At 38.8% G+C, this 13,723-nt stretch overlaps 1 protein-coding gene across 1 annotated transcript in view; it reads right to left on the reverse strand.

Annotated features, from left to right (window-relative positions):
* Nucleotides 1-9,959: 9,959 nt before the first annotated feature.
* The window catches only part of LOC138064235 (uncharacterized), a 34,863-nt gene continuing 31,099 nt past the window's right edge, over nucleotides 9,960-13,723 (reverse strand). The window contains exon 5 of the mRNA XM_068925916.1: nucleotides 9,960-10,445. Within this exon, the coding sequence (XP_068782017.1) occupies nucleotides 10,381-10,445 (65 nt within the window). The 3' untranslated portion in view covers nucleotides 9,960-10,380. The remainder of the gene's footprint in view (nucleotides 10,446-13,723) is intronic.

Genomic DNA, 13,723 nt, shown 5'->3' on the forward strand with positions numbered 1-13,723 from the left:
ATCCTTAACTGCAATAAAATCATTTCTCTGTGTCATGACTCAAAGCTATCAAAACTGAAGTGTTTGATTTATTGACAGTTGTTATCATCCCATGTAAAAGGTTATAAACAGCAAATCAAAGTGGTACAATATAGCCTAGTGATTCTTTCTACAGTGCTTTCTGCTTTCTCTTCTTTCCCATTATTTTTAGATTTGATTTCTATTCATTTGTGTTCACAGCAGACAAGCAGTTCCCACTATGTATGTTTAGTTTAACAGCAGTTTAACTACTTTCTATAATTACCAGGCAGCAATCATTTCTCATTCTTCAAATGAGAATGATGTTATCCAATACGACCACACTCTCATTCCAACAGCAAACATATATGTTTTTATATATAGTTATTAGGATAGATTAGCTTCAGAGTAGCCGTCATTATAATTGACCCAACTTCTAAACATGAAAGTATTAGTTATTTATTTGGTTAGTTAGTTACTATTATATACCTATAGTAAGCCTCCTAACCTGAAACTGCACGTTCTTAGCAATTTCCTTATTGTACTATTTGAAAAATAGCCGTGACTGCTTTCCAGAGGTAACTTCAACTTAATGGTAGAGAAATTTACTGTCATGGGTAACTTTGGGGAATCTATATCTGAGGCCTTCTTAGAAATTCAAACAAGCGTTGGTACCAACTCCAAGAGTATGAAGATCATGAAACAAATTTCAGTTCATCCTCACCAAAGTCCTGTTCCATATGGCAAAAGCTGCCTAATAAATACAAGAAGGTTACTGGTTCTTTGTAGGTGACTGGTCCTCTCCCTATTCAGCCGAGATGCTGAGATTTTGTGAATTCTGCAGTACTGGTCCCATAGATCCTTAGTTGTCTTTCTTCCAAGGGGATGGTGGAGGTGTTGTAGAAAAGATTTCCGAGTGGGAAGTGACTTTCTAGCCTTCTATTAAAACACCTGGAGCATGGGATTCTTTGCTTATACCAGTGTTTCTACTTTCATCGGAAAACAGTTCTAAACAGCTTCTGTTTGCTGCCCAACAAGTAATATGGCAGCCTCTAGTGAACATGGAGGAAAAATACAGGTAAATAACAAATATTCATGTGATCATGAGAAATTTTTTTAAAATGATCCAAACTACAGAATTTGTGCCATCGCTACAACTGTCAGTAGACCTGAGCATGGAAGTATCATGCCTGCAAGGCTTTTTTATTTCACCAAAAAGCAAGCGATATCAATCTTCCTTATGCCTGAATTACTATTGATTAATGCACCAAATTCTGATGGCTACAGGGAAACTACAACTGGGCCTGAATTTGGCCTAATACACCTAATCTAGAGGGTAGAAACGTGATTACATTTCACAGTACATTTCACGCAGAGCATCCTATTTTGTATGTCTGCTTATCAATTGCACATGATCAGTGGCCTTCTTTTCTGAGAGCCAGCCGGTAGCATATGCTAGCATAAATTGTGAGATAACTTTGTTCAAGGTAATTTAAATTTAATCCCTGGAAAACTAACTCCTCTTTTCAATCTCAACCTTAATTTTGAAAGAGGAGGATGTGACTCATGACAATTTAGGGCCCCTTAAATGCTCTTCAGAATTTGGCTGTATGCTTGTCATTCTTGCAGTCATTCCCATTTGAGAAAACAAATCACATTGTCATGTTCAAATGTGTTTCTGGCTACATACCAACAGCTTCTTACAAAAAGTCTGCGAAAGCTGCTCCAGATGATATCAGCCACCAAAATACAAGTGACCAATCTCTTCAGTTGGTATGTGAGGACAACATTAGCCTTTACTGAGTCATCTCATGTTTCCTAAGGCAAGTCAAATTTTTTGCGAGAGGAGAACCCTACCGTCTCTATTCCTGGGAATATGTTTGAACACAGTGCAATAACGGTTACTATGTCCTGACTAGCTAATATAATACATCAGCTCATTTCTATTGCCAGTTCTGGTCCCACATCATGCCCATGGGTTCCATTTAGAGCTGATTAGTTTGTTTTTCAGAATATTTCTCAATGAAAAGTGTGTTTTCAAGATAAATATTTTGTATTCTATTTACTGGGGAAAAAAAATCACTTAAGTGAATATTTTAGATGATTTTCTGTGGAAGCTACACTTACGCAACTAGACTGTCTGTATGCTTATTTACATGTCTGTCTGTGTGTCTTGTTACCCACATAAGTTTTGGACCTGTTGGTTTTTTCAACTTCCGTTTGAATTTAAATTAAAAGATAACATACTTCCTAAAAATTTGGGGAGGGGTGAGGTTGGGAACAGCAAAAAATTTTTACTAGTGCCACTTAACCACAGGAAAGGCTATACATTATTAAGCAACAAAGAATCCACATGGAACGGAGCCTTCTAGTGCCTTGACAATGGGAGAAACTTCAAAAAGAATTCCTACTTATCTGAACATGCAAACAGGAGAGACATAGATCCATAGGAAGTCAGGTGGTATTTTTTAAAGTAGTAAAAAAAATATTTATTTTTCATATTAGATTATTTAAAAGTATTTAAAGATTATTTTCATTTTTAGTAGGAAAAGAAAAAACAAGTTTTCCCCTTTTTGTACACTCCTTTTCACAAGGAAATAGAAGAAAAAATGTTTAAGGTTAGGCGCGTAAAAGACAAACTGTCTTGTTTTTTTGTTTCTGATGTTTATATCAAAAATAATTTCCTTTTCATGAAGTACTTACTTAGTTTTTGTTTCTAGTTTTATAGCTGCATTTGCAGACCGTAATTCTGCATTTCTTATGAATACTGAGGCATATAATGAGCTTATGTTTCTGCCAGTTAACAAGGGGCCTTAATACAGCCAACATAAAGACTAATTTAGTTCTCCTAGATTAATTAAGCTGATTTGAAGGAGCAGCAAATTGTGTTTTGTTTAACTTGATCACTAAAATGAGGCTAATAGCTTAAATGAGGATTCTCCTTCTCTCTCTTTAATTAATTTATTTGTTTATCAGGGGAAAAAATCAAAAAGGAGAGAAGATGAAAAAGAAGGGAATTTTAGATAACTAGAGCCCCTTTGTCCAGTAGCAAGAGTTTACATTATAAATATATACAAGTTGAGCATACTGAGCTAATTCTGTGTCATGAATTTATGCAGTAATATTGTTTCTGCCCCCTCACCCTCTGGATTGCAGTTGTCTGTCAGTTGTGTAGCCTACTGATTTTGTTAGTTTTATGTCTATGGGTCAAATGTTTTGGTCAAAGTAAAAGTACAAAGAGAAAACAACAAACAGAAAGGAAAAGAAAGGCAAAGCGCATCAAGGGGGAGATAAAGGAATCAGAGCAGTGAGGATGGACAGAGCAAAAAATTAGTTTCTCTAGTGAGATTGAATAGAGGTTTCTGCTAGTGAGACCAAATCCTTTCAAATTTGGCTGAGGTGCCTGTTCGCTAGAAGTTACTTACACTTTGGCTGTTAGGTCAGCCAAGTCACTCTGCCAAGCTTCTGTCCCTGGAGTTGATTTAGTCCTTCATCTAAGCAATATATGCTTTTGGCTACAAACACTGCTTGAAATAACCACACTTTTGATGAGCTGGGAAGTTTCCAAAATGTTGGACTACCTCCCCAAATACAATTCTAGGAAGCAATTTTTAAAGAGGCATCTATTATTAGATAAATCATGCCTATTTCTAGCAAAAATGATCCTCTCTTTTGATGTCCTGGTGACCCTCCAAGCCATGCCACTGGCCGCTGTTGCTCCTTACCCTACTCTGACAATGATGTGTTTCGTTTCTTGCTTTCTCAAACTCCTTGTGGACAATCTAGATAGACAAACCACTGCCCTAGAGTGTCAGGAGTGAAAGAATAAGAGAAAGAAAAAAAAAGGTTCTCGAGGAGATTGGAAGCTGATATATCATTTTTTCAATTTGAGATTACTTGGAACGTTAAAGGTAGGTGCTAAAAATTCACTGGGTAGTAGAAAGACAACAGATGATATCTGCATTTGCATCTTTGCACAAAGTGCTTCAAACAAAAAGAGTCTCCAGCCCAAAACAAAATCCAGTTTTACAAATCTGTTTAGAGCTAGAAGTATGTACACACTGAGCTTTATTGGCTAATGTAAATGGCCACAGATTCAGAGGCAGCAGAACCTTGAGAAAAATCTTAGCGAGCTTACAGATCAGACAGCAAATGCAAGAGGTTGTGAATGAACAAACTGCCTCCCAGTGTTTAATTTCTCTCGTATTCAGGAGAAGAGACTTTAGACAATATTTGTAAAAAAAATTTTTGTATCAGAGATACTACTCTCTGTCTTCACCCTTCGTCATCATTCTTCCTCCATAACCTCTGTGATGACGTGAATTTCTGACCGGGCACTTGGGTCAAAAGGGGTAATACTGTGGTTAGAATTACCATAAATTTTCAGTTCCTGAGCAAGTATCATTTTCTATATTCTCCGTTTACTCTCACACATTTTGACTGGGATGACATTCTGTATGTTGTCTCTGGAAATGTTAAGGTAAATGTTTACTTAACTTGAAAATGTAGTCACAGATCCGTTTCCAGATTGTGCCATCTATTACACTGGCATATATTTGGAGCAACTGCTGGTAAAAATAAAGTTACCCCATGGCTGTCCTTGTTGTGGATCTAAAACCCCAGACTGCCTGCCAGTGATGGCACTGATGAAACTCCCATTGTTTACACTGGTGCAGGATTCAGTAACAGCAGAAGATGTTAGATTGGTGTAACATAAGCAAGCTCGGTATGAGATTGTCTTGTCACCTGTAATCTCTTTAATCCTTGAGCTACCTGACAAACTGCTATAATCCCAATATATTACTTATGTATCGGTAGTAGTCAGCTGTATTTAGCTTTCTTTTTACTTCTGCTCACATCGGTTCTTACAGTCACATTTCAGCCGTGAATCAGAAAATAAAAGGGAAAGAATGTGTGTGCATATGTGCATGTGCATGCGCTGCTATCTCTTTTCAGATAACAGTCATGATCTCCAGTTGTTTAACAGGAAGAATAGCAGACCCTTTTCTAGCTGGGAGTGTGACTAATCGAAGAAGAATTCTCAGGAATTAAGTGGGATTATGTTAGCCTCTCATCTCTCTCCACCCCCTGCAGAAAATGATCATGAAACAAAACATCCTCTCCAGGAGTCTTTCACTTCCCTGTTTCCAGTCACCCCCATCTTCAATTAAAAATCCTCCAGATCCCCCTAGATCGTGTGCTCTTTCTGAACAGATGTTGTCAGTTTGGGAGAGGGATTTAGTACAAAGTGGAGATATGTAGTTTGAAATCCGCAAACTGAGATTTGTAGATTCATGGTCATAACGCCGCTACGGTACTGTTTTTGTTCAAAGCCCAGCCTTCCAGGCACTCTCTAATCCAAATGCATTTGTCCTGGAATCGTTCCCAGAGTGGCCAGGATTTTATCCATGAAACTTGGCTCACAGTCGCAGAAAGCCATCACTGCTATAATCAGGTTGAGAGGAATCATGTTGGTTAGTATTGTCACCTATGGACCAAAAAAAAACCCCGAAGACCACTGAGGCATATAGAAATTGTGTACTCTTTGGACTCTTTAAGCTCCCCTAGTGGCCTCCACGTAGTTCTTACTTCTCTTTATGAGGATCCCGGACGCAAGCCAGAGCAGCAGAGGGCATACAGAGAGAGCTCAGCTCCTCAACTTGCGTATATTTAGTAAACATTTTTATCCAGTCCCCACGGTGCCTGTGTTTTCCTTCCTGTTATACTTGTTGTGTAAAGAACAGCAACACTCCACTCACTCATCACTAGAAGACCAGAATTAATTAATCACCAATTAGGCTGACTCATTGAGTAAAGCTCATATACTTCACCTAGTGATTCCTGCATCTCATCCTGTAATGAGCTGTGGTTTTTATGTCTCCAAGTAATGTATGATTTCTCCTATTTGTTCCAATGTTTAATTATATTTCCTATTCAAAGTGCAGTTATGGTGTGAACCTTCCTGAGACCATCTTACAGCCATTGGATCTTGTTACACCTTCACCTCCAGGATTAAAGAGCTTTCTGGCACAGCTGCAGTTGTGAGAGTCAATGATATCACCATAACTTTGCACTTTACTTTTTCCTAGTTTGCGGTTTCTTTGCTCACAAGACTACAACATTCTTGCAAAGGCTTTTGTTGCTGAACGTCACTGCCATGCTGTTGGAACTGTAATACTGCATTTCCTAGTTTTTGCATATTTAATTTTGAAGAATTAAACTCTCACACTGAAGAAGTTTAAGGGTAGGAGGAAGAACTGTCATGTGGAGGTAACTTGGACTCCTCTTAACAAAATCATTTTGCAAGCAAATATACTCCTGAAATCTACTGAGTCCCTGTTGCCATTATATTCATTTGTAAGTTTTCCTTTTCCTACTTCTACTGTGGATGAGATGGAGTGTTTATTAAACAGGACTGATAGCCAATATGTATAAAGAAGCTGTTCCACAGAGCCGTGCCAACGGCTGACACTGCATGCTCGCTTTTCCTTGCAATATTCTCCTGGTCTTTTATAAACCTCAGCCATTGCTATGTCCAGAAACTCAGAAAAAATGTACTACGAGTATAACTTTGTATGCCTTGCTCATTTTTTCTCACCTTTTCTTCCCATCCTCTTCCAGAATTTATGGTTTATCAGTGTGATAATCTCATACCACACAAAAAGCATATACTTTTCTGATAGGGCACCATGGTCTCTGGGTTACTTTCTAAGCACCACAGTTCTTTGTCTTATAGAAGTCATAGATGCTTATTAAGTGCAAATAGGTGAAAGAGATGAGAAAAATATACAAAAATGGAAGTGAAAAATTAACAAATTCATCTGTCTACTCAAGACACCATACACTTCTATGCGTTAGAAACCAGGCTTGTTTAATAAGCAAGCAAGTTTTTACTTCTCTTCAGGTTTCTCCTTGTAACAAATGGATGCAACTTGTGAAATAGTTTTCCAGCTAAGAAATGGCTGCTATTAACATGACGTCTCATGTCCTGTTAAACATAAACAAAAGATAAGAGAAACTTTTAAACAGACTGCTCCTGAGCTCAGACAGTTCCTTGAGTGCTAATAGCTAGTTAGCTAAATTTAGTTTAACAATTTCTAGAATATGCTAGGGTTTTTAGGGGTTTAAAGGGTTTAAAGCTTATTAACTCTGCTGGAGATCATGAACATGCTGTATGTGTATGCTCGTCATTGCTGTATGCTCCACTTGGTAGCTGATTTTCCATTCTTCCTTTGTGTTTTATTTCCAGGTTATGCTGGTACTCAAGGGAGTAAAGCACCAGGGCTAACAATAGAGAGTCATTAAACCTGATGATTCTCTACTGCACGGGGATACTCGAAGGGTAGGCTGTCCTCTAGCTGGGAGAAGTGGTTTATCAGCAAAAGATCACCTACCAGCCAAGTCACCAGGCAAGCAGCAATGCTGATCAAGCCATCCGAGCATAGTGTGGGGTGCTGTTATAGATGCCCAGGGAAAATGAGAGCCGTCTGGATTTCTTGGGTGCCTCTTTCCTAAACTCTCAGGAGGGAACCTGAGTCAGAGTGGGGAACTCTTCAGGTTACTGGCTGTTTTGTCTATGTTTAATTGTTCCTGATTGTGTAAGTAAAAGGCAGTTATCTTTGTAAAAGTTTGTAAAGCCTATTCCTGTGTTGGGATCTATGCCTGTGGTATGCTCCTGAAAAGACTGGAATGGAAATCATCAGGTGTATACTTACAGTGGAGTACTAATCTAGGAGAAAAATGCTTTGAGAGACAGCACTACCTTCAAACAAATGGACTGAGTGTTGTCTCATACTAGTTCTGCACTTGAAATGCTGGCTAAGAGGTCTAAACAAAGACTTGATATGAGAATGCTGTCTAGCTCTGCCAAGGTGAAAGAACGCTGTACTTGGCTCAGCAGTATCTCACAGAGAAAAATCAGCTAGGTCACCTGTACCAACATATTCCCATTCCAGCATTTCTACTTTGGCACCTGCATTCCCATGTTATTGCTTAAGATTTTGGCCAGAGTGGAACTGGCATTGCATTTTCCTCATTTATGGGTCCTGTATATGAACACCAGTGCTTCCATCTCATTAGTCTCCTATCTTACTGCTTGACAGGACACTGGATCTGCTCTCCTTTTCTTCCTAATGCTTCCCAGCTCATTAGGAATTCTCAGGACTGAAGAAAACTGGAATCATTCCAGGAACTTAAATTCTCTTCTTCACCAAAGACTAAACAACTTCTTTCAAGGATTAGTGAATCATCCTGAATATAAATAAATCAATCTTTCTCTGTAGTCTTTATTTTTGAAGGATAAATGGCATGCAGTCAAAAACAATAGCAGATTAAAAAAAACAAACTGTCGGAGAAATAGGAAATTGAAGTAACAGCGTATCAAGTAAGAAAATTCAAGTGTTCCGTTCATGCTGTCATCATCCTGAAGCTGGCAGCCACCTCACCAGTCACCCAGAGTGACATAGACAATTTACCCACCTTGAAAGAACAATCTCATAAAGGGCATATCATTAGCCAGATTATTTTAGTAACACTCTTTCCAGGCTCGGTAGCACTTTCCCCAAGCACAAATATCCTTCCATGAAGATGATAATTACTGAATTCAATTCATATATGCATAGACATTCCTTAGCAATGGTACTCTTGAACAGAAAAAGGCAGTTATCGTACTTTCTGCTCCATTTTCTGTCAATAACAATCTTCAATCTCTGGATTATCCCACCACACTTGAAACAAACTGCTGCCGTGGACAAGTTAATAATCTCAGTGTACCTTGGTTTTCCCATCTATTAAGTATATATCATTTCAAGGCTTCATTAAGAATATTAAATCACTTTGACAAACATTGATAGCTGTCATTATACATGAAATCCATAGATTTGTGAATTTATATGTGTACTGAATATAAATATGAATTTTCTTTCCCTCTTTTCTTTACCTTTAATCTTTTTTCCCTTTTTCTTCTATCATAGAATGCAAACAGTGAAATCCTGGCCCCATTAAAATTTTTGGCAAAACTCCCAAGTCTGAAATGGAGCCAGGGTTTTACTCAGTAAATCTGGTTGACTGCTTTCTGCATTTTAATAGTATTATATGTTACGTGTTTTTTTTTTTTTTCTGTGCTGTTTTCATGGCGTATACCTCTATCTAAGCTTGTATTTGAATTACATTTAAGTCATTTAAGTAGCTAGCATGCTACTGTGCGTATATGTATTTAGAGAGTAATCTGAATATTATTTCACCAGGTTTAAAATAGAGTACATGTGAGCTGCAATTCTTTGTGCTCCTCTGATGAGTATTCAAAAGCATCTGAAGCCTCTTTTGCTTTCTCACAACAATTTAAAATGTCTATTACTTTCAGCATATTTCACACAAAATGTCCTCAGCATTTTCCAGCTAAGTTCTGTGCCTTAGTTTCATTTATGAGGATGACTCTTTTGTTGGGTCTTTTCAATTTCTACACAATCCCAAGACATGCTTTGATCACTTTGGAGTTAGTGACAGGGTACACTCAAACTCTTCTCATTTAAAAGAACAGGCATGGCAGTAACTAAAGCTAAAGAAAAGTCAGTACAAAAGCATTGGTAGGGTTATTCTGTTCAAGAACATGTATATTTCACATAAAAAGCTAAAGAAGCAGTAGGATCAGTGAAACAAACAGGAACAATTTAAAATTTGAAACAGGTTTTCAATGAGAAATGCATCGTTTGTTCAAAGAGAAAGCAATTCAGATTATCCAAAGTGTCTCAACAGGGAGAGTGAACTTACAGATGGACCTCCTCCCAGCTAAAATTTTCCGTTCTTCACACTAGAAGGACATGGCAAAACAAACATATTTGTACAGCTTTAGTCCACCTACAAATGGACTTGCAGAACTTGTTAAATTCAATATAGATTTTTAATTCTGAGTTGAGCACTCTCATTAAAGCACGTTCCATTAGAGCATAGATGCATGAGAAAAGCAACATGGCCAATAGCTACCATGTGTTACTAGTTCTTCCATCTTTCCAAGAAGAGAGACATAGTCAATTAATGGCTTTTTACTCTTATTTGAGAGAGTAGGTGAGGAAGGGAGGGAGTTTATATTTTAAGAGCATCAACTTACTCAGTGACACTTTCACATATTCATAATTTAGAAAAGACAGTCACAAACAATCCAAACAAACAAAAGAACATTTTGCATATGGCATGGAAAGTGGTACATTTGTGATGATCCCTATATCCCTAGGGAAGTCATTTCATAGTGACAAGCAGTGAGAAGCCAGCTGCCAAGTAGATTTAGATGAGCTTCATCTTTCTTGCATTCCAGAGTATTCCACTATGCCATAAGAGTTAAACTCAACCACGATTTTCATCATGGTGTTTTTAATAGTCTTTTGAGTATCATGGGCTCAAGCAATGGTGGGCCTTGAAGAAAAGGATCAGGTGTTTGAATTGCATTGGGAATCCTATGGGAAAACAATGCAGATGTTTAACAATTAGTCTCGATAAGCTGTTGCTGAGGAAACATTGCATGCTGCTCTGTACTAGTTGGAGTTTCCTAAGCGCTAATGACATGATGCCTAGGTATACTGAGTTTCTGTAATACAGCTGAAAGATAGTGAGGTCTTTCAGATGATGAGACTACACTATCATCTTCCAAGAAGAGTGTTGCCTAGCTAACTACTTAATAGAAAGGGGAAAGAGAATAGGAGCTATTTAGTTTCCCATCCTTATTCAATGGGATTTTTCCTCCAGGAAGGTCTGGAACTGTTTTAGCACATTGTGCTGGACCCTGCCATCTACTTAAAGCTACAGAGTTTTGTGCTTTAGTTTTCTTGCACCTCACATTTAAGATTCATCTTTGCTGGAACAGAGCACTGCATGACTCATTGCCCTAATGAGTTCAACATTTCCTTCCCAATGACTGTATCTTTTATTCCTTAGATTTCTAAGAAAATGAACAACTGAGAGAACTGCATGTTACAAAATGTACCTGCTGTGGCTCTATTCTAAAAAATTAATCACTGGTACCTCTATGGCTGCTCATTTGATCCCGCTTATTTAAGAAAAAGGTTTATAGTTAGAACCAGCCATAACACCCGGACATTAAAGTTTAGTGGAAGAATGTGATTCTTTCCCATACTGCCAGGAACTGATTAAAGTATGAACAAAACTTTGCCATTCCTGTCTATTTGAGCTGCTCTTTGCTTTTTTGTATGTAAAGAAAATGTTTTGTTTCTGAGTAATATTTGATATAGGAATTTTTCACCTTAGTCCATTTGATGTGCTCCTCTAGCTGCTCTGTGGCATGTCTTCCACATTAAATGATCTGATTTCATTCATAAGAGGAGCAAATTTCCACTTTATTTATGAATAACTTTAGAGAAAGGGATGTTTAACTTGCTGCTGAACTTTAGCATTTGTTATACATTCATTCCATTTAACATCCACACTTTTTCTAAGTCATTTGATTTCAAGGTTATATATATAGATCTGCCTCCCTGGGCCTCCGAGGGATTCTCAGCTTTAATTGTGTAGCGGGTAAACAGTGGAAGATAGGCGAGGAGTTACGAACATGCTGACCGATCAAGTATTCCCGCTGCAAAACACTTGCTGTGCAGAATCCACGAGAAAAAGCACATTGCGACCCTCAAACTTGCACCACATCAGTGTCACTCCGGACTTGTGTACTCCTAAAGAATTATTGCTTCCCTTGTTATCTGATAGCGCATGCATTGGACCCCATACTGTAGCCTATTAGCTTGCCTTAAACCCACGCCCTTCTGAATCTCGCCAGGGCCGATGCTCTTCGGTGGCTGGGACAGCCCAGTCACTTCCCTGCAAGGTTCCTGGAGGTGTCCTGGCGATTCGTGGATTTCAAGGTAATAAACATGCAATAACCTTGCTCCAGAGTGGTGCCTTCTACCTCTGCATAGTCCAAGTGTCAGTTAGTGCCGTTAACAATTGGTATATGTTAAGACTGGAATAACATTTGAGAAGGATTGATAGTTTGGATTTTACACGGTACGCTTTTGCAGAACAAATCTGGCTTCAAGTGGTAAATGTTGCTTCCCTGCCAACCTGTGACGTTACTGTCTTCAACCATCCCCGTTGACTGATGCTGAGATAAAGGAATACACCAGGTTCTTTTCTTTTCTTTTCTTTTCTTCTGTTCCTTTGCCCTCCAAACTAATGCTTGTGCAAAAATATGAAAACAATTTTCATTTTTGTATTATCTCCTTCCCTTTTCTTAGAGCTGCCTGTCTTTTCAGCATGCTAATTGAACTGTCATTTAGGAGACCCAAGCTGTCAACAAAATCGAGATTTTCTGGCATTTTGCGCCTGTGTTGTATCCATTCCTGGTTAAGTCAATGGCAGTGCCACACAGCAGAGCGAGACAAGGCAGCTTCTTGGTTCAAGTGTCTGTTTTGAACAATTTGTTCAAGCTGGGACTTATTTCAAGTATGTTAAGTAAACCTTGCTGGAAAACTTTCATGATGATCGTTATTCTTGTTTTCAAGCCATAATACCTGTAGACATTCCTGAGTGAATGCTGGTGAATGCCATCAAATACTTAAACAAGCACAAAAAACCCTCTCTGAAAATTGCAAGGAGCAGGGGCAGGGCAGGCTCACCAAAGTTCCCTCTGTGATTAGCATTACAGTGAAAATCTGCTCCATCCAGCCTGCTGTCTCTCTTGCTTCTCTTTAACCACTTCCTTCAGTCTGTTTCAGAACAGTTCAAAATATTCTGCAGTACGCTATGTCAAATGGTTTTAATCACTTGCACTACTTTTCTTTTGTGTTACGACAGTATATCATTTCCCCATTTTCTGAACACTGTTCATAAGCCGTAGAAAATCTGACTGCGACAAACCTTGATAAGATATCTAGTCCATTACCTTTTCTAAAGGATCAACTATACATAGATGTGTATTTGGTAGATAGGTATTTGTTTTGCTCCTAACCTTCTTCAGGTTTATGAGATTCTATGATCTCCTTAATCAACTTATTTTTATGCTTATCTACTTTTAAGTTTTTGCTAGTTTCCAAACTATATCTCACCTGCTAACAATGCCCTGTTTTGTCCAGTTCATAAAAGGACTGGATTATTCCATTCCTCACTGCAGCAGCCTTCTGCATATTGGAAGATTGTTATTAAGTGTCGCTTCATTTTTCCCTCCTTAACCCCCAGCTCATTTGACCTGTCCTTATAGATCTTTTAGAGATCTTTTGTCCAAACTTGACATCCACAAATCCATGGGCCCCGATGGGATGCACCCACGAGTGCTGAGGGAGCTGGCGGATGTTATCGCTAGGCCTCTCTCCATCATCTTTGAAAGGTCCTGGAGATCAGGAGAGGTGCCTGAGGACTGGAAGAAAGCCAATGTCACGCCAGTCTTCAAAAAGGGCAAGAAGGAGGAGCCAGGAAACTACAGGCCTGTCAGCCTCACCTCCATCCCGGGAAAGGTGATGGAACAGCTCATCCTGGAGGTCATCACTAAGCATCTGGAGGACAAGAAGGTGATCAGGAGTAGTCAGCATGGATTCACCAAAGGGAAATCATGCTTGACCAATCTGATAGCCTTCTATGACAGAATGACTGGCTGGGTAGATGAGGGCAGAGCAGTGGATGTTGTCTTTCTGGACTTCAGCAAGGCTTTTGACACTGTCTCCCATCACGTCCTCCTAGGTAAGCTCAGGAAGTGTGGGCTAGATGAGTGGACGGTGAGGTGGCTTGAGAA

Source organism: Struthio camelus, chromosome W, assembly GCF_040807025.1.
Source record: "Struthio camelus isolate bStrCam1 chromosome W, bStrCam1.hap1, whole genome shotgun sequence".
NCBI classification, from domain to species: Eukaryota; Metazoa; Chordata; class Aves; order Struthioniformes; family Struthionidae; genus Struthio; species Struthio camelus.